The following is a 27,773-nucleotide window of genomic DNA, read 5'->3' on the forward strand; positions in this document are numbered from 1 at the left end:
GCGGCTCTGCGGGCCTGAGCCCCGCCTGGGACTCGTCACTGAGAATCCTGTTCTATTCTCGAGGCTATGGGTGCCCTCCAAACTCGCTTGTCACCCAGTTCTCAAACGCGATCCGCCCCAACTTCCCCCGGGGATGTGCTGTGGTACACGCCGCTCCCAGCTGATTCGGTGGCTTGACGAAACCATCGCGCTCAGGACGGGGGGAGCCACGGTGCCGGAGGGGGGCACGCATTGTTGCGCGAGGGGCCGAGCGGCGCTCCGGGGAGGGCGGGCGCGCGCCGCTGTGGCACCGGGGCGGTCACCGGCACCGGTGGGCGGGCGGCGCCGCCGCACGAAGCTCCGCGTCCCCGTGCCGCCGCGTCTCCGCTCCCCTGCCCGCCCCATCGGCAGGGTGCGGCCGGGCCCCCCCGCGCCCTCCCCTCCGCCACCTCCCCAGTGGTGCCGCCCGGCTCCAGCTGACCGGCCTGGAATCCCGGCCGGGAGCCGCGCGCCCCCCGCCCGCCGCCGCCCCGCGCCCCGGCCCCACCATGGGAGACGCCGGCAGCGAGCGCAGCAAGGCGCCCAGCCTGCCCCCGCGCTGCCCCTGCGGCTTCTGGGGGTGAGCCGGGCCCGGGGCTGGGCTGGGGCGGGGAGGGACGGAGGGGGGCGGGCGGCCAGCGAAGGGCGAGGCGGCGGGGGGCCGCGGCCGGGCCGTGGGGGGGAACGGGCCAGGTCGTAACCCCCGGCGGTGGCGGGGGCCGAGCCCGCAGCTCCCCGCGGGGAGGGGGCGGCCCTGGGCCCCTGCCGGGCGGGCCGCGGGGGTTTTCCCCCTTCAGAAGAGGGATGTCTCCGTGCATGTGGGTGCCGGGCCCCGGGGGGCCTGGACCGCGGCGTCGGCTGCGGCCGCTGGCGAGGAGGCAGCGGGTGCCCAGGGGGGAGGCGGCTGCGCTGCCCCCGGCTGCGGAGGGGGAGGGGGTGCCGAGGCCGCCCGCGGCCCCCCCGCCGCCCGGACACCGCGGCCTTCCCGGCAGCCCGGCGGGGGAGGCCTGACCGCTTCCCCAGGCACGCAGGTTTCCTGGAGAGAGAGGCCGCCCCTCCTCTGGGGCTGCGGGCTGCGCTCCGGGGCCTGCCTTTAGCTCCTCAAAGGCGCAGATGAGTAATGCGGGCCCCTGGGTGCCCTGCCGGGTGTCCCTGACACATCCCTGCCCTGTGCCCGGGAACCAGGAGCTGTCGCTGCGATTCATGTAGGGCAGCATAACTAATGAGGGAAAAAGGCTAAGGACAAAAACATACTTCTTTCTCCACCTTATGAAAGCGAAGTGGTTCATGATAGATAAGGCCCTTGTTAGCTGCTTGCTGGTACCCTTTTAGGAAGAAGGAAGTAGGGGTCATTCCTGTTTGCCAAAGGTGGAAAAAAAAAAGAGTAAATCTGTTCTTTCCTAAATTACCACTTCTAGGGCCGTGTCTGTTGAAGATATTTCTGTTACTGATTTTTTAAAAAAAAATCAGTTGTATCATGGGAGATGGTATTCTAGCAGATACACATCGTTGTAAAATGTCTTTAGTGTCTATCACAGCAACATTAGTCCCTAATGTTCTTATTTATTGAAAATTCATAGAGTATGTGACTAAATAGACTTCTGAGGGCCCACCTGAGATTTACACTTGTCTGTGATTGTACCTTCTTGGGATTTATGTCATGCAATTTAAGGTACTCTGGGGAAGTGGAGGCTGAGAGAAAAAAGATGCAATAAGAGTGATTTAGTGATGTCACCATACATTTAGTTGGTTCATTGAAGTGGCAGGATTTTAAACGAAATCCCATTTTTTAGTATTGACAGAAGCCTGAATTGCAACAAATGCCATGGCCCTGTTGGGAGTGATCTTGCAAGACAGATTATAAATATATAGTAAATTATTTTGTTTATTTTTGTTTTGCTAGGCTCCCATATTTGGGTCTGATATTTTTTGTAAAGTAGTGGAGAACGAGTTTTTGCTATCTCTAACGCAGTGCACTGACTTCTGTAATGTGATACTTATGGGAGAATTGTAGAAAGTTGAAAGTGAACTTTTTCTTTGGGCTCGACTTCTTGGCTAGTTCAGCATGTTTTGATAATGAGAAGAAAATCTGGTGCTTTGTGTTCAAGGATCTGCTTAATGGTTACTTACAGGAGGCTTTAAGAAAACCCATTGCCTTTAAAGCTGATTTTTTTTTTAAACATGCTTCCCTTGCACAAGCACATAACAACTGGTGTATTTTTGCCCTCCCCTTTTTTTCCCCTTCAGAGTGCCATCCGTGCAGGGGTTTTTTTGTATGATAATTTTAAGACAGCAGTGTGGATCAAACCCCTCACTTTTTCCACTAATGCAGTGAATGAATTAGCCTGTTTTTCAGTCTCTTTTAAGTGTCTGCCAGGTGCATTTCAATACACAGTGACAAAATAAATATCTGTTTTTCCACTTTAAAAAAATGGTCCTGTCAGTTTCCAGAGTTGATTGCTGTACTTTTCAGTCCTGAAAAAGCTTAAGTGACTACATGGCCTTATTTACCTAGGCCTTGCTAGTGCTTGAACGGATTGTCTGGTAAGACAGATGTGCCTTTCTATTGAAGTTGCATTGTCAGGAGTTCTTTATTAAAGGGTTACAGTTTTATGCCAGCTTTCTGAAGAAAGTAAGTCGTGATAGCAGAAAGACTTATATTTGTGTGAAGTTGAAATTCTGCTGCTCTAGATTTCAGCTAGAGTTCCTAGAGCAACCCTTGCTTTAGCTAGGGTTAGGACATGTTTTAAGACATGTTTTAGGACAGCGTCTTACCTGTGACTTTCATGTCATCTTAATGTCTGTCAAGTCACAACAGGGCCAGGACATTTAAAAGCTATGAAAAGTTATGAAACTTGTAATTGATGTCGTCGTTTCCATTGAATTTGTAAATAAGGTAGTGTAGAGGAACGGTATTGCTTTATGTTTTTGGGTCCCTGTCAGTGCAGTGGTTGAGAACCCTTTCACAGTTCTTCTTGAGTGAGCCCAAGCCAAGTAAGCAGCAGAGCAATTTTGTCTCTGGGAGTCAAACAATAAGGTCTAGATTTTACCAAATATAAAAGATTATCCCTTTGTTTTTTAAAATTCATTTTATGTAATGCTTACAGGACTCTTTGTAGTAAGATGCATGCTTTCTGCAGTAAGCCACAATGACAGGAAATATTAAGGAAAAGACTGAAAGAATTATTAAAATTGAAGTAAGCTATGGGTTACTATGCTGAAGCTTGCCCCTTGGTTGAACAGGGATAGAAGTAGCTCCAGAGACTCATGTTGATAGTGATGGCACGCAAAGAGATTACAGGAGCAGACTAGTATGTACTATTGCATTGAAGTTGGAGGGGTTCTTCTTTTAGAAGACTTGGGTTTATATTAGAAATTCAGATCCTCTAGGTTTCAAGAATCTCCAGAGACTGGAAAACTACTAAACTCTTGATGTTTCAAGATCTAAGAGACTGAAAAATGAACAGCTGAAAGAAGATACTTTTGAGCGAGGCTGTTAAGAACTTCTGAAACATCTGCTTAAGGTCAACAACTAACGTTTGCTTGCCTTTTGTTGAAGATCACGGAATCCATCCTTAAATCTGCAGACTCGCCCTTCTTTTTCGAATCTCCAGTCTATCATTTCTGCTAGAGTAAAGTTTAAATGGAGCACTGAGATGATCTTTATATTTTACAGAATCATTTCACTTACCCAGATAATCTCAATTGGGAAACCTCATCAGTATTCATGTTATTTATGAAAAATTCATACAACTTAGTGTATGGAAATATTTTTCTCCCCTCTCTCCCTATTTTTATATCTTCAACTTCAGTCATTAGGAACCATCTCACTATTTATTTGAATAGTCTTTAGTCTTAGTATACAAAGATTGGAAAGGGTTCTGTATACAAGTTATCTTAGATTTCTTAATCTAAAATATGCTGCATTTAACTTCCGATTCTTATGACCTGGAAAAATGCATTCTTATTTTCCTGGTTAACAGACCAGAGAATTATAGAATTGTGTAATGTTTATTTTTTTTTAGACTACTGGATTTCAGAAGCCTTTCCCTTATGGTGTATATGAGCTCAAGGTTGAAGATTTTATAAATACATGAAAATATTACTGGGTGTATTATATTCCAGTTAAGTCTTTTTGCTTATTAGAGATGAGGCTGATTCTTTAATGACCTACATGTTGGCAATTTCCCTTTGACTTTTAAAGATCTCCATGAAGGTTTCACTGGTGGGTGAAACCATCAGAGGGCTGGGGACACTACAGTTGAATGGTTATATGCACAGAAGGGACTTGTAAGCTGGTGGTAGCGTATACTGTGAAAAGAGTATGTCAGAGAGGGTAATACTTTTACAATTCTATTTGTACTGTAGTGACTGCTGCTTATCATTTTTATTGTCCAGACTGATACCATGCCGCTGCATTTAGTATCTTAGAACCAGAAAAGAAGGAAATATGTTAATAGACATAAAACAAATGAATTCCATTCTTGAAATGGTGGCAGCCAGCAGGAAGTTGATTGAAAACACAGTGTGATTAGTTTCATCTCATCTTAGTTCTGGCAACTATAAGGTACTGTAGTCAGCTAAAACTGATAGCAATATTATTTGAGAACATGCCAGCAGGGCTTTTGCAGGATGTTGCTGTTTGGTCTGCCTTTTTCTGACACTGCATGCATCATACATGTGATGAGACACTGTGCCCCAAGCGTTCTGTGCAGGTCCAATTCAGAGTTTATTTCTGAGTCTGGATTTTCCAGTCACTTATGTATCATCAGATCCTTGTCATGCCAATCTGGCTCTTTCCTCAATTTTGTTTGCTAAAATTAAACATTTGATCAAATGGTGAATCATTTAACTTAAGCATGATGAGTTTGTGAGTGTATATCACCAAAGCTTGCTTTTAGCTTCTAAACAAACAATGGTTATATGTATGTGCCATTTAGAAGTCTCTTTTTTAACTAATCTTTTCTTTACTTTTTTGATTACCGCTATTCATTCCATCAGAACTCTCAGTGTTCCTTTTTAATAAACACTGTCTCACCTCACAGGCAGTGTAGGTCATCGTGAAAGCATAGTGCCTCCCTAAACCTAATTTTGCTTTAATTGTTGTTGCAACCTCACGTAGGTGTTCCTAAATAAAGCTGGAGTAAACTGTTGAAATATATATCTTTACCTCTGAGAATCTGTTTTCACTGGGCTTGGATCATGCAGTTCCTTAGCCAGGCTTTCACTGCCTGGCACTTTGGATCAGATGCTGGAGTAAGCAGTGAATTTGTCAGTTTATGTGAGACAGAGTACTCTATTTTGCTCTTAGGTTAAGACTAAAAATACTTAAATATTCTAACTTTTTAATATTATGCCTGAATTTATATAATACTCTGTTAAATTCTTGGGTAAAAGAACTTGAAGCAGTTTATATTTAAATCCAGCACTAACTGCTGTAATAATACATTTATTGGTGTATTGTAGAAATAGAAGTGACAGATTATTTAACTGAGAAACAAAGACTCCGATGAGAAATTGATTTATTTACAACTTTCTTACAAAGTGCTACAGTGTATGGCAAGGGATGTTGGAGAGGCACAGAAATTATTTGCTTAGATCCTAATTTTAGACGATACTGAGAATTATGAGATAGAGAAGCTTCTGTCTGAGGAAAGAGTGGTGGTGAGGAATTAAGCTTTGTCATGTTCCCTGTTTGAATGAAAACATGCAGGATAAAGAATGAGAAATTGTGATTTCTCTCAATCGTAATGCAACTAGAAGGACATATCAAATACAGTCAAAAGATATAAATTTTATCCACTTTTTTGTACAGTGAGCTCTTGCAACTGCAATTGCAAGGTACCACATTTTTGCTAAGTTTTCCATTTGCTGTAGAAGCTTACCTTGTGGAATGGGGCTTATTTGCACTTGAAGTAAAAGCAGATGAACTGGATTTAATACTTTAACTGTAATAAGCTCTTTTCTAGGAATGTGAAAACAATGCTTTCTTTTGCAGTACTTAACAGAATAGACAAAACAGAAAGGAGATTTTGTTACTTAATGAAAACCAGCTGTTCTGGATCAGACCAAAGATACATCCAGCCCTATTTCTGATTTGGGTGATAAGTGATGCTGAGGGAATAAGCATAAGGACAGAGTAAGCATGCAGTGATGCTTATCTTGGTATACCTCCTTTGCTTCTGGCAGTCTGACATAAGGTTGTCCTCTGTTTTATAGATTTACAGCTTAGTAGGTCTTACTTATTTTTCAATAAATTTGCATAATGAATTGGTGAGGCCATATGTACTGTTGACCCTTACAATATCCTGCAGGAAGATGTTCCATAATTTAACTATTCTCTCTGTGGAAAAAAAAAAAAAAGTAATTTATTTTGTTTCCTTTAAACTTGCTGTGTGATAATTCTAAGGAGTGAATAAATTCAGACAGCTGGTGTATGAGGGTGTTTTATTTAAGAAGATCCAAAAATAGGCCTGCTTGATTGAAAATGTTTGTTAACTTAGTGCAGCAAGAATTTGAGGAAAAAGCCCTCTTGCTTAAACTATGAATTTATTCAAATTCTGTATATAAAATGTTTTATAAATATCTTCTAATTTTAAATGGGTGCTGTGTTAATTATAGACAGGCGTATCCAGCACCTTTTAATCTAATTGTAACTTCCTCATCAGTCAGAATGAAATTCACTGTCATAGCTGCTGTTCTTACAAGTGGAACAAACAAGGAAGAAGTAGATTGTCCTCCTTTTTGAACTTGGAGGAGTTAAAAGTTACTGTGTCTAGGCCACCTTCTCAGTTTCTGTCTTGCTGTGTGACAGAACCTTATCGTGTCTTCTGTAAACTGTGATTAATCAAAGCTATTACTGTTTGGGCAGCGCTGGCAATCATTCCACAGTTAGTGCTAGGAAATATCTGTCTTACTGCTAATTAGTAAAATGTTCAAATGTTGTATGGTACAATGGATGTGTTTTGTGTAATGCTTCATTTTGATGGAGATGCTTTCGGTTCTCGAAAGTTTCTGATGATAAGCCCCGTCAATCAGAGGGTTATAATATAGGTATCGGTTTTGGGGAAATACTGCTGCTGATTTTAATTCCATAAATTTCAAACAATTTACCACTTCAGTTGAAATTTGATGTTAATATTGTTGCTGCGTGTTAGGCAGCTGTTGAAGTCTCAAATTGGTGGAAGCCTCGTGACTCAGTATTTCTTTTAAGGTGTTGAAATCAGTGATGCAAAACATTAACTAGAGAGAATGATACTTGATTGATGTATTTATTGGAGATGTCTGGTTTTGACTTGAATGTTTTCACTAACAGGCTGTGCCATTACTGGACTTCAATTTCTTTTTAAATTTGAAGTTAGTGCATATAAATAGGCACAGGCTTTCTTTACAGCCAGTGGGTAAAAATTATGAATGTGATGTACTTTCTCAACAAATTACTGCTTATATTCTTTGAAGTTAAAAATTGTGGTCATGTGTCTCCTCAAGTATGCAACTCTGACTGATGTAATTAACATTGTACTTCAAAATTTAAGACAAATGTCTTGTGAGTGTTGGATAGTATTTGATCTTGATTATGTTGAAACCCTTATTTGGGTTAAGATAAACTTGATGTTCACTTTAGGCTAGTAAATTCCATTGATATTTTCTCCCTCTTTTTTATCTCCTTTTTAAACTGAAGTGTCAGAAATATTTCCTGTCTATTTTGAACAGGCAGGGCTCACTAGGATGGAGTCCCTTCTTTGCTTTTGGAAGAAGAATTGAAAATCAGGCAGTAGCTGCAGCGTGAATCAACTTCTCTTGATGACAGATCTGTGAAGAAACTTAGGTCAGAGTAGCTACAGATATTAAAATGTCATCTCCTCAGGACACTGAGAAGGCCATATAACAAAATATTGTTGAGGATACCATATGCACTGAATAATAAATGGTTCTGACAATTGAAACATTTATGTGAATGACCACAATAGTTTCAGGCTGTGGAGATGACATTAATGTACAGAAGTAGTGGGTTGGTATTTCTAGGTTCTGCAAAAATGCCCATTATCTTCTAATTTAAGATTTTGATGTAAAGCTATTTTTGTAATAGAGATGAGTCTTTTGTTTAAAATGGTGGAAAGTTTATGTACTGAAAGAGTGTGGGGTTAAACTTCCATTTTTTTTGACACTTTTTAAAAATCTTGAGTGTCAAACAATGTATTCTAATGCATAGCTCCATTAACTCTTAAGTTATTCCTTACCTGTTCCTTACCAACTCTTAAACTACTATATATTCCTTCCTAGGAGAATATAGTAGTTGAAGAGTTGCAGTATTCCATGAGGAGAAGGAAGATGTACACAGTTGTGTGTTCAGTTTCTGTTTATAGCATCTGACTAGTAGCACTGGGGTAGGTGCAGTACTTGCCTGTACAGAGAAGTTGTATTAGAAAATTGGTGATGGATTTTTACACTTAGTGTGTCATCTGGTGTCATCCCTGCAGCAGAGAATGCTGCTCCATGCTATGTATGAAAGACTTCTAGGTATCCTGTTTGATTCCATCTGTTTAATCTGGCCACCATTTGCATGCTCCGAACTTGAACAATGTAGGTCAATGCAAGGAAGATAAATTTCAGTTTGTAAATACAATATTTGTAAATATTGTAGTATTTTTATTAGTGTGTTAAGGAAGTTTATTTCTAATATTACTTTCATCAGTGTTATGTCCTCTAATAAATGTACTTTGGCTGGTGTTGGATTTCCAATGTTTGTGTGGTGTAAATTAGAGACTAACTGAAAGTAATGAAAAAGTTTGAATGGAGATAAAAACTGTTTTTTCTAAAATAATTTTAATAAGTGGTCAGACAAACAGAGAAAAAGTGTTTGGTTGATGATTACTGTCTTTAATTTTTGGCTCTTTAGATTATATAGTGTCTAATGTTGGGTGAGTTGTTTATTTGAAGGCCTGTCTTAGTAATGTATATATTTAAATTCTGCTTGGTTGAATGTACTATTTAAGTACTAAGTATCTATGGAAGGGGAAGGAGAAAGGAGCACAATACTGGATTTGAAGCAGTGTTTAAGAAACCGAAAAGCAGGCTGGTTTCATGATAACCTCCTAGTTGTGCCCTTGGAAGAGCAGAATTCAAAGTCATGTCCTCATTGACTTAATTGCTAAAACACAACCGTCCTTCACAATATGACTGGTACTGACATCAGCTCTGTCGCCATAACTGCAGCATTTTTATCTCTAATTATTATATTCTGAGGTGTCTCAGAGGAAGCTGCATAAATAAAGTATGCAAAATGCTGTCATTTAGTGAGAGGCCCTCAGTATTGGAAATTGTATTGTCCTCTAACTATTGATTAGGTGCTATTTTGGTCCAAGATAATGTCAATATTAAGGAGTCTGGCTTTTTGATAAATCAATTAAGTGTCTTTGAAAGTTTTCTTTAACAAGTATCCCCTATTACCTAATGAAATGCATTTTTTTACATGAAGCAAGAAGAATTCTAGGTTGGGTATTGCTGACACCAGTTTGCAGGACGAGGGCTTAGCAATGCTTGTTCATTGCTAAATGCCCTACTGTTACCTTTTCCTTAGTGCTCTCCTTCAGTGAGCTAGTGGACAGTGATGGTTTCCAAAATTGTCCAGGTGTTAACTTATGCTTGCTTATTTGTGCAGATGGGTTTCAAATGTTCCCCTGAATTGTTAACATGTTTATCAGTTTAAAATCTATTCATCTCTATTTTTAGAATAAACTTTTGACTGTGTACTTCCATGAAGGAATTAAAGCAATTATCATGTGGTGTGTTTCCATAAAGAAGATTCTCTCCAATTTCAATTTGCAAGCATGTTAGTATAATTACTCTATTTTAATAGGAAAAAAGCATAGTAATTCAAATTTTTTAAATGCTCAGAATTTTAGAAAATTTAAAATACGTTTTAGATTCTTTGAAGAAGCTGGAATATTGGTGTTTTTTTATTTTTGTACATAGATGTGTGGATGAATGATCATGTTTGCTATAACTTATAAAGGGCTTTTAGGATTAGTCCATATATACTCTGTACCTTCCATAAGTGCTGACTCATTTTTGAATATTTGAAAGAAAGCAATTAACAATAATATTTACACACTTCAAATACATTTTTCTTGGCATTGAGACTTTGTGATTAGTATGTCTTGGCAAAATAATTGAAATTAAACTTGCCTTGGAAATAATAATTAAGATGGAGCGGGTTGACTTCTTTTATTTAGGAAAGTGGGCTGACTCTGCTGCTTGTTAAATCCTGGTGTTGTCAAATACATGGAGTCTTTGTAATACTCCTGGCATATCTGTTTTGGACTATAATTATTTTCCAGACTCTAACATCAAGTTAGATATTAGAATGCCTCTGCGTATAGTGTTGAATATCACTGTATAGTATTCTCTTATTTTGACTGTAGTTTATTAGCAGTTGTTTTATTCAGGACCCTGGATGTGTTCCTGTTTAACATTCTCTTGGGTACTGCTTTAGATGTTGTGCTTTAATGCTGATTTTTTTTGAGACACCTGTTTATTACAAGACTTTAGAGACTCTAAACCCATAAAGATATGGGTATTAGGATGTTCCTTTTTTAATAAAAGTCCTGTTCTTACATAGAAGTTTGGTAAGGATTTATTGCTCTTTCTGCTGCTGATACACTGTGTGACAGTCCATGCTTTTCTCTGCATGGAGTCTCTCTGTTTTCATTTGTGAATTGTATATCCCTCTTCAGTCAGTTCCACAGTGCTTTATGAGCCTTGAATGAGCGATGCTGTAGCAAGGAGTGTTTAGGAGCAAGGAGTATTTTCATTTAGAAACAGGTGTTTGTTTTAAATCAGAACTTGCTGTAGGACACTATTGACCCATTGACATGTTGTTTCCCAGGTGGTTCATCTAGAAGGAAGTGTTTGTGGTGGGTGGAGGAAATCTCTTTCAATCAGAAGAGTTGCTATGCAATTAGAAGAGCAAGAACTGCCTGCATTACACATCTGTGAGTCTCAGGTGGTTTTGCAGCACTCTCTTGATGAAGATAGGACCCCATTATTATCCATTATTCTGTGATGCAGTCTCTCCTTTGACTATTAAAGTTCTTATGTGACTAATTCAGGAAAGACCAGAAATCTTTCTGGTGAATAATTAACACTTCCTGTTCTGCTCAAGTGACTTGCAAAGAGAGATTCAAAAGGTAAAAACAAAACCACAGTGATGTGTATTACAGTGATGTATATTATTATATAGCAAATTGATGCATTATATTATACTGAAAATGCCATCGCTCGGTGGTATAACAAGAACTCCAGCATTACAATTTAAAATTCAGTTGCCTAAGCTGAAGTGCAGCCGAAATTCAGATAACAGAAAATACTGGTTGGTGTTGAAACTGCTGTAATTGGAATCCCCAAGTAAACAGAACTAGACCAGTGCTTTGAGAAACTTAAGTCTGCCATCTCTTTCAGAGATTGTTTTAACTTTTTTTTTGTCGCTGCTTTCTGTGTTTCCCCCCCCCCATCAAGTTTCCATTACACTCATTGAGACAGTGATTTAGCTGCTTTCTTATTATGACCTTATTATTTCAGTTTGCTTATTTAGAGTGGCTTTCTGAGTTCTGCTAGCAAGGTGTTTTTGCAAACTTGTATGAAGAAGAGATTTTTTTTAAAATTACTATTTTTGAGGACTATTATTATCTTTTTTATTGTTTTAAAATTTTAAAAATTATTTTTAAATACTATTTAAGGCTGCTAAATAACCAGTGAGTATTTAAATCAGTTTATGGTCCAAATGGATGTATACTTATTTTAAGGTTACCTAGTAAAATTCTGACACAAATGGAGGCTTCAAGGACTTGTGTTCTTTGGGTGCCCATGAAGACAGTTACAGAAGAGGGTATGAGAAAAGGTGAGCATGATCCTCATCTTGGGATTATTAGCTGGTTAATCAGTGGTGCTTGACTTTCTTCGGCTTAGTTTTCTTGTCCCTCATCATTCTGCAGGACAAATTCTGAAGGTAAGTGTTACATTTTTAGTAGCACAGCTGACTACTTAATTTAGAAAAAGTAGACCAGCTTTTGGAGGCACAGGCATTCTTCAGTGTATGGGAAAGTTAATCTGCTTTTTCTAAGTATATTACCTCTGTCCCCAAAATCAGTTTGCCCATACCCTTAGATCATCATTGCAGCAGTGACATGAAAGAGAAGTGTGTTCTATCTGCCAGGACAGGTGGCCTGATTTAATGTTTCTGTATTTTTTTCAGCTGTTTTCATGTGTATGTTGTTCAGAAACCCCTGTTTCTGGCATGATATGTAGCAAACACTAAATGTGGTATTCTCCTTACCACAAAAGGTTGAACTGTTAAATTTGTACCATCTAGAAAAAAGCTAGAGATGTGTTGAAATTGCTTTGAGTCTAGTTGAATTAGGCAGTGTAAACATTTTCTTTGAGTGGGTATAGGTAGTATTTTGCTTTGCCAAAACAGAGCAAAATCATCTACATGAATTGACTGGAGAAAAATGATGCTTAGCTGAAAATCCAAAATTGTTATCTGCCAGTCTGTTGTTTGCACAGGGTTAGATGTTGGGTAAAAGTTTTGCGAAGTAAGAGGGCAATAAAACAATGTACATGAAATTAGTAATTTACATATTTGCTGTTCATTAGTTTAATAGCTAATAGTGAAGATACTTTTTTTTTAGTTCTCTTACATGTCACTAAATTTCCTAGACTTCTGTCATGCATTAGTGTAAGTGGAGAGTGACAGAAGATTCTGTGGGCTCCTTTAATAAGGGGTCTTCCATGTGTGAAGGATGCAGCTGAAGAAGGTGCAGTTTTATGATTATAAGTCTAAAGTCAGGCAGAATCATGGAAATGCCAGCTTTTCTTTTTTATTTTACTTGAAGACTAGAGAAGATTGAAGAGTTATGGGTTGATACTGCTGCTTGCTTAATTTTTAAAGCTCATTTTAACTCCTGCTTCTGTTTAGGATTCAGCATTAATTTGACGTAGTTAATGAAGCAGTAGAGTTGCAGTTTGCAGCTGCAGCCTGGCCCAGTGGTTACGTGGTTAAAACTTGCTTGTTCTTCTTGTGTACTGGGAAGGTTACACATAGTTTGGATGAGAGTTCAGGATGAGGTAAGGTTTCGGGGCTCATTTGTGTTACTTGCTGTTAATGATCACTCTGCTTGCTTACTGTGCCTTTGCCTGAGATTGCCTTCAGAGATGCATAAAAAGCTGCTCTAACGAAAGAGCCTTTGCTGTTTGCATGCATGAGAATAAAATATTTAACTTGGCCCTGATTTCCCACTGGTGGAATTGGATGAAATAAATGTACTGATTGTGATTTATTCCCTCAGTCTCCATTATTAAAGGAAAATAAAAAGTTGAGGCTTGTTCCCACACTTTCTCCATGTTATTCTAAAGTAGGAAAATGGTGAAACTAATAGTAGTTTCTCTGTGTGTTGTGATGCCCTTGTTTTTGTTCATGTAAATAATTCTAGGCTGTCTACTTCGAACACTTAGAAAATAGTAAAAGCTACCTTGTGAAAATGACAGCTGTGAAGATTACAGTTTACATTAGTGTGGATCACTGAAGATGGAAAAGCTAAAATATCACCCTGTGTAAAGGTGTATTTCCTTCTCCTGCCATGGGATGAAGGATGTAGGATGAAGGATTTTTTTTTTCACTAGATGTTTAAAACCCTTGAACTTTAAAGCAAAGTGTGCATTCTGAATTCTTTTTACCCTGGTAATTGAAATGCAGTTGTCTGAGACTTGGGAAGTGTGCTGTGTGAAATAGGAGAAAGGCACAATGCATTACATGGGGGGGGGGTCTCATCCCATCTTCACATCTGACTGACTCCCTTTTTAGAAAGTGCTGTTCCCTGACCTGTCAGCCACTGAAGGGCATGTGCAGCAGCTCATTTCCTCCACTTCCCATCATAGATGACCAGTGCAAACATAGTGGAGAAGAGTGAGCTGCCCCTACTGGTGAGCTGGTCCACACTGCCTTCAGTGGTAGCTGTGGTCTCACTTAAAGGGCTTTCACCTGAACAGCAATGGAATAAGAGCTCCTGACTCAGCTTCCAAGGCACCATGTGAGAAAGAGTGTCCACAAACATCTACCCTCAAGAATAAATTTAGGCTGGCAAAACTTTAAAGGAGGTAGGAAGGGGGAAGGTAAAGCATGTTCATATTTTGGATATTCCTTTAGTTCCCTTATTGCCTTTTCTTCTAAGTTCTCCAAGTACAAAAGAAAAACCTAGGTATTTTTATTTTTGTCAAAGAGGGAATATAATAGTTTTGGGTGACCTTGTTCTATCTGTCCTCCAGCCATTAAATTTTAGTTCTGCTGCACTTGCATAAGGGCTTTAGTTATGAATTTATAAGGAAAATGTCAAGTGGCTAGTAATGAAGTGTGATCTATATTATTATGTAGACACTGCAAACGTCTCCACATACAGCTTAAAACTCTTCAGAAAAAAACCTCACTGCTTATGTACAATTGAATTATGACAGCAAGAAACATATTACAGAATGGTAAGCCACAATACTTTTTACCATTTTGCTTTAAATCTTGATGGAGTCTGTAGGACATCGGAGGACAAGGTTTAAGATGTTTGAGAGATTCTGATTATTTACTTAAAAGAGGCTGCTGATGGGTTTTATGTAGTTTTGAAGTATTTTCTCTTCAATTAATTGTATGAATTAACATAACTTATATGTTTAAAATGCATAAGTTGCCTGATGTTGATCGGTCTGTTTAAATTTGGGAGTTTAGATTTATGGGTCACTGATCAGCTGAACAGATTTGGTTATGTCAGAGTTGTTTCCAAACAAGACCTACAGCTGTTGATAGTGCATTTGATGATTGACCTAAACACTTAACTAACCCCCCTGTCATTTAGCATGCATAGTGTTTACTTAGTTGCATTTCCCATTAGTTGGATGCTGAGGGGAAATGAGATTAGCAGGTTTTGTTTATGTTTTGCTAGATTCTTGAATATCACTTTCTTATACTGCTGCATTACTTAGATAATAAGTAGGAAATGCTGGGTTTTCCAAAAAAGAACAGCTTCTGCTTGTTTCTTTGAGCTTTATGTGATTTGTTACAATTAGCAAGTGATAGCCATATATGTCCTGCTTTTCAGAGCTGCCACAGAGAGACTGAAATGTAAGATAAATACTTTTTTCATTAACACTTCCATTCTACTAAACCTAAACTTGGAACACCAATCACATGAAAATATTTATTTGTACTTTAGGGACACAAAAAGTTCCCTAAACTGGAAAAACAATTTGTCAAGTTGACATTATGCAGAATTATCAACTGTGAATAAATCAGTGTGTTTTGCATTAGAGTAGTTGAAAATCCTAAAATGGAATTGCTTTCCAAAGCCCATAAAAGAAGTGTGATACAACATAGACCGGGAAATACCTGTGTCTAGTAGAGATACAAATGAGTTCAGCTACAAAAGTGTAAAGTTGGGGAAAATGCAGAGTAGATTGAAAATGACATTATTTGTTATCCTACTGCAAACGTAAATGGAGATTTGTGAATGGAAGGTGTGTATGAATGCTGAATGGTCTCTACTGGATATATAATTTGCTACTTAGAGGAGCAAAATTTGCATGGGTTAGAGCAGAGGACAGGGTTGCTTGCACACTATACAACCTGTGAGGAGTCATTTGAGCTCAGTTTCAGAGGAAGCACAGAACACCTTTTTGTTGCAGTGGATGGATATTATCAAACTCCATCTTGGGGAGACAAACAGTATGAAAGAACTCAAGCTTTGTTTTCCCTTTCTTATGTCATTGAGAGGAGTGAGGGTGATGCTGAAAGGCATAAGATTGAAAGAGATTAGTGAGAAAAACAGCTAAAATGTCTCACTACACCTTGGAGCATGAAAATGGAAAATATTACTTTACATTTATAGAAATCATGAATCAATAGGTATTTTCGTTCTAGAGAGTCTTACAGTCATCTGTGTTTCTTTTGCTGAGGTTGTTTTTGTACACTTCAAATATTGAAAAGCTCTTAAGACTGATGTAAACACAACTGAATTCTGATATAGAATCACAGAGTCTGTTGTATTTTTTTTTCCTTGTGCAGCTTGAGTTTTGAGTGATTTCCAGCCTTTTGTCTAGTTAGAGATGCCCTGAAAATAATGTGATTTGTTTAAAACAATAAAACCTCATTATCTTTCATGAGTAACAAAGCAAACATAGTTCTTGTAACTGAGTGTCCTTCACTGAAAATCTAAATGTAAGAAATGATTTCAGAGCATTTAAATGACTTGTGTGTTAAACCCCCTTGACACTCTTTGAAAATGTTACATTTCCATCCATACTTACGTAATGCGATCAGACAGTGATTGTAGGTTTGTAGGATTGAATCCAGAGCCAGAATTGTGGTGAGTGTCTTAGTGGGGTGATTTACTTCAGTGGCACAGCATAGGTTTGTGTATGACTTGACCTAAGTGCATTTAAAATGTAGTTGTGTAGTCCATTTCTTTTCGAAAGCATGTATATGTTTAATATTGAACCAGCTTTAAACAACACTGAAAGGAATTACATGTAGGAATAAGTAATACAGTTTTACATTTTAATCTTTTCCCCAACTGGCAATACAACAGAGCAAAAACTGTTGTATATGCAATCTGTATTTCACATTCAGTCTTGTACTAAAAATTCAGAACATTTTAAAGGAATGCCATGAAATAAGATAACTAACTATGGTTCTGTCCCTGGTTTGGACATCTGAAAATAAGTAATAAATACATAGTGACATTAATATTTTTGAATATCCATATGAAATGTTTTTCTGTGGCTGTGGACAGGAGTGCAGTTGTTATTATTGTAGTTTCACAATAATTATTTAACAATTTCATAAGGCAGGCTTTGGTTTTTTTACTTCTTACTGGTTACTCTTATATGTGTTTAATTACTGGCAGAGATCATCTTATGTGTGTACAAATATATAAATGTTTTCCCCATTGGTAAGATGCATCACACCACAGTAACCTACTATTGTTTCTGATTGTAAACTGTTTTGGAAAAAATACTTTATCAGCATTATGTTCACATTCTATTTATGATTATTTTTTGACAGACCATCTAGCGGTATATCAAATTTTTGCATCATTTGACTTATTTTCAGTTTTGAGCTGGAAATTCTTTCAAGTATTTGTTGTGCTTCAAAAAGATGCAGTAATTTTTCTTTTGTGGTTTTTTTGTGTGAGTATGTTTACAGCCTGCAAAATGGTCTTCAAGTTTGAGGGAAGAATTTGGAAATCCTAAATGTAGTGGGTCCATTCTGTTGCATTTTAGCTCATATAAGAGTTTCTCTGCAGCCTCATTGTGCAATATGTTTGAGTACCTCATGGAATCTGGCAGCACTGGTGGCAGTAGGATTTTTCCTGAACAGAGTGATCAAATAAATTGTTTGAAGTAGGGGACAAGACAAGATTACAGAACACATTGACTAGTGTGAGGGGAATAATTTAGGTGATGGTAACGGAAGAAAAAAAGGTGTTTAAAAAATACTTAAGTCTGGGTATCCTGGATCAGCAGGTTTTCAGATTCCCATACTTCCTTTTAAATTTGGAGGAGAGGTGGCAGGGCAAAGAGGCAGGGACAATAGCTGTCATTAGTATGTATGTTTGATCCTGTGAGCTTAAAAGGTATTTGGAATATTTTTGCATTTACCAACAGTACTTGCCGTCATAAATGCACCCAGAAAAAGCCCCTCTAGTTTCAGTGAGATGTGGATACCTACACTGGATGAGAAATAATCCGTGAGTCCAGACAAGCTGTAAGCTCTGATGTTCCAGGGTGTGATGTTTGATTCAGTACAGTTTCAAAAGCCTCAGTAACTTGGAAGATGAGTCAGTAGTGAAAAAACCCTCATTACTCCATCCACGTAAATTCTGCTTTTGTAGTTACATGTGGTATCAACAGAATGTAAAGCTTTCATACAAAACAGCTTTTATGGAGAAGGCTAATGTTTTTGGAGGTGTTTTGCCTTCCCCTAAGCAGCCTTTGAATTATTTGAGACACTTCTATAAAATCATACAAGTTTTTTTTTTCTTATTATGCTATAAATGCCAGAAGTACAGCTGCAGTCACTGACCTTCAGCTGTATAATAGTAAGATAAAAATTTTCAAAACCTTTGGGCCTGATGTATAAGTGCATTGCTTTTTACATCAGGGAGTTTCACTGAAGAATGAAGACCTGAGTATTCAACTGAGTATTCCAATTTACACGATTTTTTTTTTTTAACCATAGATGTAATACTTCTATTCCAGCTGAAAGTGATGATTCAAAATAAGATGCTTACCTTTAGGGAACAAAAAGCAGAACATGGAGAGACAGATATGAGAGTCTGTCCCATTGGCAGCTGAGAGGTAAGAAGCAGGTAGTTCAAAAAAACTTTTTTTTTTTTCCCTTGGACCATTTTGTCACTATTATTGAGGAGGCTTCTGGACCCTGTGCTCTGGGATGAAATGTTCACACTGTATTGCAGGAACAAACCTTGCCCATATTGTGTGACCAGTTTTAGTATAGGTGTTACAAAGGAAAAAATGAAACCTGCAGTGTAGTTATGGTTTTCTTGCACAGTAGCAAAAATACAAAACTGAATATAACTTTTATTCCTCTGAAACCACTTATAGTGATGGTTGCTGTAGCTGGTGGGTAAACTATGAAAGGTGATATAGTCAATTGCTAGCTAGAATTCTATTTGCATCTTTAAGCTTTAGGAAAGTGTTGGTCACTGGTTCCCAAATAGTAAGAAAATAAGCTTTAATAGCAAAAATAACGTAAGATAGCTGAGGAAAAAGGAGGATTTGTGGATTTTTGTTGAGATTTTTTGGGTGGCTTTTTCTTGGCTATTTCCCCCTTCTTTTTTCCCCCTAGAGTGAGTATTGTAACAGGGAAGAACATTGTTTCATAATTTTAAGGCATTTTATTTCAAGTGCAAAGGTTTAATGTGTGTTTAGAAAGTTGTCTACAGAAAATGACTTTTAAGCAATATATCTTTATATTGCTTTGTACTCTTACATTACGAGTGCCAAGAGCTGATTGCTTGAGCTTATGATTTCTAGTCAGTTTCAGGTTTCCAGACAGCACATTTCACAAGCCATAAACTGACAGCATTAACAGTATACTAATTCAAGTATACATAGAAATATACATCTATAGATAGATAGGTAAAATACATATTTATATATATTCCTATATTTATATCTTGGTTGGAGCGTAATGATAATAGTGCCAGGATTGTGAGTTCAATCCCTGTATGGGCCGTTCACTTTTAAAAGTTGCGCTTGTGGTTCCCTTCTCACTCAGACTATTCTGTGACGTGTGTATATATATTTCTCTATATCTATAGATCTCACTTACATTGAAGCCATGGACCTTAGTGTTTTCTTACTAAATTGAACATTTAGTATGTCGTAGCTGACTTTAACAAAGAAGCTGTGTTACATTTTTTTAAACTTTAAGATGCAGGGAAACAAAATTTCTAATGTGATGCATAGAAAAGCAAAAGCTTTATCTATGTCTAGAAAGTTCAGTAATTACAGGTCTCAGATGACCTGCAAATGAAATTTGGAGGAGAATAAAATTCTGGAATCTGAAGGCCCAGCCATTTGAAAATAATGAGCCACTTACCTTTTTAAAAAGGGACTACTGAAAGAGTCTCACTTGCTTTTATTCTGTTGTTGTTTTAACCTTTATAGAGACACTTAAAGACTGAAATTTTTCAGTAGATCTGGTGGGCCTGTCAAACTACTTTGCTTCTGCTGGAGTTAAAGTCTCAAGAGCAGAAGTGAGAGTTCCTGCAAACCTTTAATGAGGGAGTAGGAAGTGAGTCAAAATTATGATTTTATTCACTTTGGCATTTCTCAAGCATTTTGTAAATGACTCTCATTCTATTTAAATATTGTAAATATTCATATTTGTTTTTATAGATTCTTTCCTTGGTAATAGTGCCTTCCAATGTGTTCATTCTCTCACCTTCTGATTTGCTAGTTTTATTGTGAGGAAAAGAAAAGCAGGAAAAAACAGACCAGGATTCTAGTAATACAGTGTAAAAAGGAGGCAAACAGACACATGCTCGTGTAATTGCTCATATTTTCTTTTCTATACTGGCTATGTTTTCTTTGCTTACATGATACTGAATCCTGTAATATGCTAGTTTGTGATATTGATCCAGTTTAATTTAATACAGTATTCAGCATTTCCCCTTCTAATAACACAAGACTACCACATCAATAAATGTATTTGATTACTGAATGCTAATTTTGGTGAGTGGTATTTCTTCCCTATAGATTTATTTGCAGACATGGGCATTTGCAGTCGAAATTATCATATAGTAGTGACCACTGCAGATGGCATTCATTGGAGCCTTGCAATGCAAGTGTAAGCAGGCTATGTATTTAACTTGGATTTCGTAGAGGTGAGGCAAGATCTCCTGAACTTGCTGTAAGTCCTGTTGTGATTCCTCTTTTGGTACTGGAGTGTGGTAGCCTGCTTCTGTAATGCATTTCCTTTATACATTAAATTCTTTTTAGTGTTTCTAGTAGTTCAGCTGATTCAGTGTTTACAACAGCAGAAACCCATGTGTGCCGATAGTTTGGGTTGTAAAATGTTTCACAGATGTTAGAGTACCAAGAGAATTATAAATGTTCAGGGCAAACTAGCAGAGACTCAGAGTACAGATTTTGTTAACACAGTGGATTGGCACTATGTTAACTCCTACCTCTGTGGGTACTTTTCTGTGATGCCACATCATTTTAAGGGTGCTGGGTACAACCCATGGATTTTAGACCAATTGTATATTTGAAAGTATATTGAGTCATTAACATTTTTTTTGAACAAACAGTAAATTTAATTTTCTGACCTTGGTTAAGTGTGAAGGCTAAGGAGAAGTGAGCACCATGTAATAAAAGATGAGCAGTCTCTCCCCAGCTTCATTTGATGCTTTTTTATTGCCATATCTGATGTTTTAAATTTTTTAAAAAATTCTCCAGACTTTAAAAAGAACTAAACTCCAGCCAAGAACTAAACTGAGATTTGGAGTCCAGTCCATTTTCCCCTAGTAGGTCAATTAGATACACTGGAACAATTTGCCAGTTCTTCATAGGATGTGCTCAAAAAACCAGCTTTATTTACTGATAACTGACCTCCTGTATTAGTGAACACTGTGGGACACAGCTGGTCTTTCTTAGAAATGCTTTTGATTTACACATGCCAAGCTCGTACCATAAATGTCTCTTAGGAAAATAAGTGATTTTAGGAATTATATGTACAAGATACTTTTGAAGTTGGCTGTAGTTGCATACATGTCACAACACCTGCATTATTTCTTTTGCACCCAATTCACCATAATACCTTTAAGAAAATAAAGATTAAACTTCTGATTAGAGAGTATTTTTGTTGTAGATCTGACTGTCTTCTCGGGTAGTAATCAAGTAAGTAACAGAGTTTGATGTTCATGCCATTGGTTCCAATTTAACAAATCCTAGGAATGATTTAGCAAATCCCCAGGTATGATGGGTGGTAGCTGGAAGTTAGCCCATGCAAAAGTGAATAGAATATGCTTGTAGTAGATTGTGAGCAGTGCTGATTGACAGCATAAGGAATAGTTTGTTCTGTGTCAGGGATAACAGCAACTGCATTTACAGTGATGAGTGTTAGTTAAAATTTCAAACAGTGAGTCATTTAAGCCTGAAATGACAGGCTGTATGGAGAAGGATTCTTAAATTGTATCTGGGAATCTGTTCTTTTCACCGATCCTTTCTCTACTTCTGTGGATACAGATGCTCATGGTGGAATATAAGGGATTGATTTTCGGGCATGCTGCAGTTGAACATGCACAGAGAACAGTTCTTGGTCTCAGTCAGAAACAAAACAATTGAGGACTCTGATAAGATCCCCAGCACTTGGATATTTTAAAAAATAGTGTTTTGCTGAGATAGCTCTATTAACTACCAAATCTGAATATGTGGAAACAAATGCTGTTGCTTCCTTTTAGAATTTTGAGGAATGTAATTTTATGTAATATTTTGAAAAGGTGTAGAGAGTTGAAAGACGCAAAAATAAGAAACTCAGAGTAATCTTGCATAAAAATGCCAGTGTTCCATTAGGACATTGTGACGCTTGTCTGATAGATCCAATTCAGCACTGATGCTGTCTGGGTTGTTTTTTATGTACTGTGCTCATTCTATTTCAGTTCTTATGGAAAACACTTCATGCTGTTGACACCCTGATAATGCCATGACAGTAGTAGTGACCATATAGCTGCAAAAGAGAATGGAAGGATGCTGGCCTATTTAAAAGAAAAAAGGAAAAGCATCTATATAATTATTAACATCTTACATATTAAGACTCCAAATACTTTTAATTGTTTCCTTTTGTTTCATTATTTACAGAGAAAGTTAAACATGCAAAGGTTTATGCAGTAAGCTTTGCCATAACAGAGTTCTTCTTATATCGGGTGTTTGTTTGAAGAGTTTCAATTTTTGTCTGTGAAGAAATTAATAAACATAGACTAGTAATATGTCAGTTTTATTCAGTGAGTCAGGTGCATGTTAACTTCAATTAGCATGTGAAGAAGGAAAATGGCAAAGACTGGAATACAGTCTACTAAAGAAATGCATAGGGTACTCTTCATCTGTGTTTTGAAAAAGTTTTACTGCAGTAACTTAATGAACTTAATTCTTCTATAGTAGAACCAAATTGTATGGCTACAATTACAGAAAGACCAGCAGCCAGACCTATAAGCTAACTGTAGCTAATGAGAAGATTTAATAATATTTTAGTATTTCAGATTATATCAGTAATAGTCAGGTTTAAAATCTGCATTTAGTGCATAACTTTTTTTCTCTTTCTAGAATTGTAGTGGGATATTTAAGATGCTTTTTCTTTCTGAAAAAAACTTGGAGTACTGTTTCTATTGTAACTGCTCTTGGAGATCATGCATTTGCATTCAGAGTGCTGGAAAATGCAAGACATAGACACTGTGGTGCATTACATTATTTTTAAGTTGTTTCCTATTTTTCAACCACAAATTCTGGACATGAAGGCTCGAGAGTCATTTGGGCTCAGGATGTTTATTATAATCTGTTTTTTAATGTGTGGTTCTTTAGCTCAGTTAAATTTATTTTAAGCATTTTCTATTCAAACTAAAACTGAGAGTTATCAGATAGCATAGCTGGATAAAGTAGAGTTAAGACAGCTGTTGTTCCTGGGCACATGAATCATAGGATTTGAGCAAAAGAGCACATTTACTTGCAGTTCAGTTACTGAACTCTACAACATTGTTAACTCATTAACTTTCTAAAATCCCTGACTTGAAAAAAATAATGGCATTGAGCAGCATTCCCTGGGTCAAGCTCAGGTCTTGGAAATTGTGTTGAAGATGTAGAGAGGAGCTGAGATTTTCAGATATTTTAATATCTTTCATGTTTAATGTTTTAATCACAGCTTGAGAAAACCTCCAAACTAACCAAACAAAAACCCCAAAATAATGTTCCCCTTCCCCCTAAAAAACCTATTCAAGTCTCTCAAGCACTTCCATTTCATTTTGGATTTCTTAATTGTGCAGATTTCCTACACCTCCCACTTATTGATTTGTTTTTGAATGGGCTGATTTGGGATGTTTCATAGAGCAAACTTCTTCAGCAAGTGAAGGATCTTGGGGCTGAAGACGCTTTCCATGGCCAGTATCCACCATGTCAGAAGCTCCTGAGAAAGCAACTTTGTACCAAACACTGCTGAGAAGAGGATGCTGCTTTATATGAGGTCTCAATAGAGCTGTAGGTCCCAGCCTAGCAAATGTCATTTTTCACTGAACTAATGGTGGTTAGTGTATAACTGCTGTTGTATTTCTTTACCTGTGTTTGTGCCTGGGTGCGCATGTGGGAAAAAAAAAATCACACCTTTTTCCTTGTTCAGATTCATGTCTTGCTTTGTGTAAGTCTTTGTTATTATCAGCCTAATTCTTGTTTATAGTGTTTTGGGGGGTTTTTTTGAGGGTTTGTTTGCTTTTTGGTGTTACCAACCATGTTTGTGTTGGTTTGTTCCTTAACTCTCTGTTGTCCTAAATTTTACCTGTTTTATTTAGTCTTTTTCAGATGCTTTAGAAGTTGAATGTTTAACGCAGAAACATTGTGAAGGAATTATTGGAAGCAGTTTTATGCTGGTTATAAGTGCTGTATTGGTTGGAATGATGCTGAACTGTTAGAAAACTCCAAAGTACTTATAAGAGGATATCTCTTCTCAAGGTTAAACATCCAAAGTGTTGTTCTGAGCCAAGACTTTGTGTAATGTGTTGATGAAAACATTAATTCATAACATTTCTGCAGTATAGCAATAGAGTTACACTCTGTTTCTTTAATCTGGAATGGTTCTTTTGAAGGTGGGAGCCTCTCATCTCTGATAGAAAATCAGGGATAGGTGTCCACCTGAGAGCTATTCAGAAATTGACCAAAATTCTGGGATGACCAAGGTGAACATGTAGATCTGCTTTTGCTAAGAGTAAGATAGCCTTGGGGGTTCATTTCAATTTTAAAGTGACTTTTTATGTGGGGTTTTTTCCTACTTTCTTTGTCTTATTTTTCTGTTATTGTAACAGCAGGGTGGAATTATTTTCTGACAGTGTAGGTAGATCTGCTTCGAGGAATGTTTTGTTTAGTTAACTGGCAGATTGCTCCTAGTGTAGGCATAATCTTAATACAATTCAAATTCCTGAGGAGGAGCTGAAGTACTGTTGTTTTCTAAAATACGATCATGAGACATAGCTGCATTTTCACACCTGAGAACTGAAAATGTCTGTGTGTAGTCAGTCAGGTGTAGAGGCAGCAGTGACCAGAGTAAGAGCCCCATTGCTTCTTGACTGTACAATTGGGTATAAGGCAGGCTAGGATCAAAGAAATTGCATTTCCCATGGTGAACATCCAGGTAAACTTTTGGGGACTACTGAAACCTGTTTTAAATGGGGAGGAAGAAAACATGTCTGCTAACTTCTATACTGGTACCTTCTTGCAGATGTGTTTATGAACAATATAGGATTGCAGGCATGTTATCAGAATTCTTCAGCTGCTTTTCAAGAAGTGCCACAATTCTGTCATGGTGTGCAGTTCCAGAAGGATTCAATAACCAAGGAGTACAGATAACTGTAAAAGGGAGTTTGTCTCTCATTCACAAAATGTCTCTCATTGCTGCTTTTTGTGGTTGTCTAGGCAGGTGAGAGATCCTGCTGGACAACCTTGTCATTACTAAATAGCACATAGCTCCTTACCAACTCAGAATAGTAATGCTTTCTTGCTTTGTATGAGGGATACTCTTTCCTCTTGGTTTTGGCTGCTTTATTTCTGAACCTAGCTTCCTGTGTTTTTAACTCATAGAAATGAATAGTCAAAATAATGATTGGGATTCTAACTCATCCTGTCAGATCTTTTGCAAATAGCACATCTTCAAATGCCTTCTCTCTCTGTGTTTGGGATGGTCAACACTTGAAACTCCTTTTTGCTTAATTAATATATGACTTTCAGACACAAAATGTAGAGCTCTTCAACAAAGTGCTTTGTTTTGTAATTTTGGTGTTCTGCTAGCTTTTGAGAGAATATGCATGGCGCAATATTTATACCAGAGTTTATTGGTGTGATTTGTTAATACTCATGCAACAACAGCCTTTTAAAACCAGTTTACAAACCTTGTCCTTTTAAATGTTACTTGACATAAACCCTGCAGTCTTGGAAATACTTTGCAAAGCTGTTCACGGCTCCCCCCGCACCAAGAATTCAAACATTCTAACCATTCTAAGCCATCATATTGGCAAGCATTCTTAAGCATACTTGAGCCATAGAAAAAGAACTTTGATTAAAAAAATGTAATGCTTTGCTGTGCATTTGTGTACAGAAGAGACACGCTGGGCTTAAAATCAACAAGAATCAAACATTTTCCTGCTTTCTATGCTAAATCTGGCAGTTCAGGTCAGGAAGTATTTTAAGAGGGTTTCCTGGCAAAGTTTGATATGTAATTACCCATACCTTTAAGTCCAGGGACAAAATTGTTTCTTCCAGCTGCTTTTTTTTTTTCCCTAAGAATGTTTTACTATTTAGTATCTATTTACTGATCCTGTGGTAAAAGGAATAACAGAAATGGAATAGATTTTTGAGTGGTGCTTATCAGCAGAGCATTTATTGGAGTGTCTGATCTGAAGAAAAAGATAAAGTTAATATCTCATATTGTAAATCTCAGGAAGATGATTGTGTTGTCATAGGGCAATGTTAGTTATTACCTGCAATATACAGCAAAATAATATCCTTGAGGAATTGGTGGAAGGTGAGTAGATCACAACTTTCAAGTTTTATTCCTACTTCACTAAAAGCTTCTTCAGCTCTTAGAATTCCAAACTTTTAATTGTCCTTTAAATAATAGGCTACACATCTTCTTGAAAAATATTTTGAAGAGTTATCAGAGGAATGTTTTGTATATGATTTTGCTGCTGAGATTTTTTTTTTTTAAAGCATAGAGTTGTGTATTCGTGGGAATATGAACCATTAAGCTTTGACTGGAGGGCAACAATGTTGTAAGTTCAGCTAGAAACCGAGATGAATCAGATCGAAGTTCTCACAACCTGTCTTAGCTCGTTTAAATGCACTGGATTCTTTTGCAGTTTATTTTAAGAATTGTTGGAGAAGGCTTGCAGTGAAAACTCTTATCAGTATTTTTGTGTGTTTTGTAAGACTCAGCTACTGCACTGTGTATTTTCCACATTCTCCCATCTTACCACTTGAGTGTTTGTGCTCTTTTCTGGACTAATTATCAACTGAGCACTTCAGTGTCTTTATCTATTTAAAATATAAAAAGTCTTTCAGTCATAGAGTTTAAAAAGGATGCTTTAGTGTGCCGATTGGAAAAAGTAATAAACTAGGATCCAGCTTCTTCATGGGGGTATCAGCACATCAGCATATCTTTTGAGTGTGGAAAGCTGTCAGAAGGACATTCCACTAGTACACTGTAAAGTTCATAAAGTTTGCCCTCCATTTCATTTCAAATTGAGGTAAGAATGTGTGGCTCACTGAATGAAGGATCATTTTCAGCAGCTTACTAAAAATCTTCAGATGATAAGCAACATTTAAATTGTTTGTAGTGAAAATGAGAAGTCCAACACCAGACTACTGAGGTTTTTAAAGCACAACCCCCTATAGTAGCTGTAATCATAAAAATGTTACTGATAACACTTTTCTGATTGAAGTTCTTAACCCTGAGCATATAGGTATAGAACAGATGATGAAGTAGATTTTGAGTGCATTCATGGGATATTTAATTTCAGATCTTAGTTCATTTAAAAATCTATTTCTGAATGCATGTGACTTTCTTGTTGCCAGGTTCTCTGTTGGTCCACCTGCGTTTGCCATGCTCCACTTCTGCTCTTTTATTTGAAAGGAATTTGGCATGCATCATTTATGAAGAATAATTGAATTACCTCAGTTTAAAATTATGAATAATTGTTTAAACTGCCCCAAAAAACTTGCTTATGTTCCCTTAACAAGATTATGAATTACAAAAGACCTATAAATATCAAATATACAGCATATATGAAATCAGTGAGGTGACTTCTGATTTAGAAAAGTAAAATGGCTTTTTTCAGAAGGTAGTGTTCAGGATATATAGAACTTTCAAAGAGCAACTGAGGATCTTATTAACACAGCCTAATTAACCTCCCTCCTGTACAAGGTGAAGCATTAGATGC

The 27,773-nt window shown here is 37.6% G+C and overlaps 1 protein-coding gene across 1 annotated transcript in view; it reads left to right on the top strand.

The window, feature by feature from the left end:
- Positions 1-372: 372 nt before the first annotated feature.
- ZFAND3 (zinc finger AN1-type containing 3) overlaps positions 373-27,773 on the top strand; it is a 134,660-nt gene continuing 107,259 nt past the window's right edge. Inside the window, exon 1 of the mRNA XM_038132886.1 lies at positions 373-598. Within this exon, the coding sequence (XP_037988814.1) occupies positions 528-598 (71 nt within the window). The 5' untranslated portion in view covers positions 373-527. The remainder of the gene's footprint in view (positions 599-27,773) is intronic.

This window comes from Motacilla alba, chromosome 3, assembly GCF_015832195.1.
Source record: "Motacilla alba alba isolate MOTALB_02 chromosome 3, Motacilla_alba_V1.0_pri, whole genome shotgun sequence".
Taxonomy (NCBI): Eukaryota; Metazoa; Chordata; class Aves; order Passeriformes; family Motacillidae; genus Motacilla; species Motacilla alba.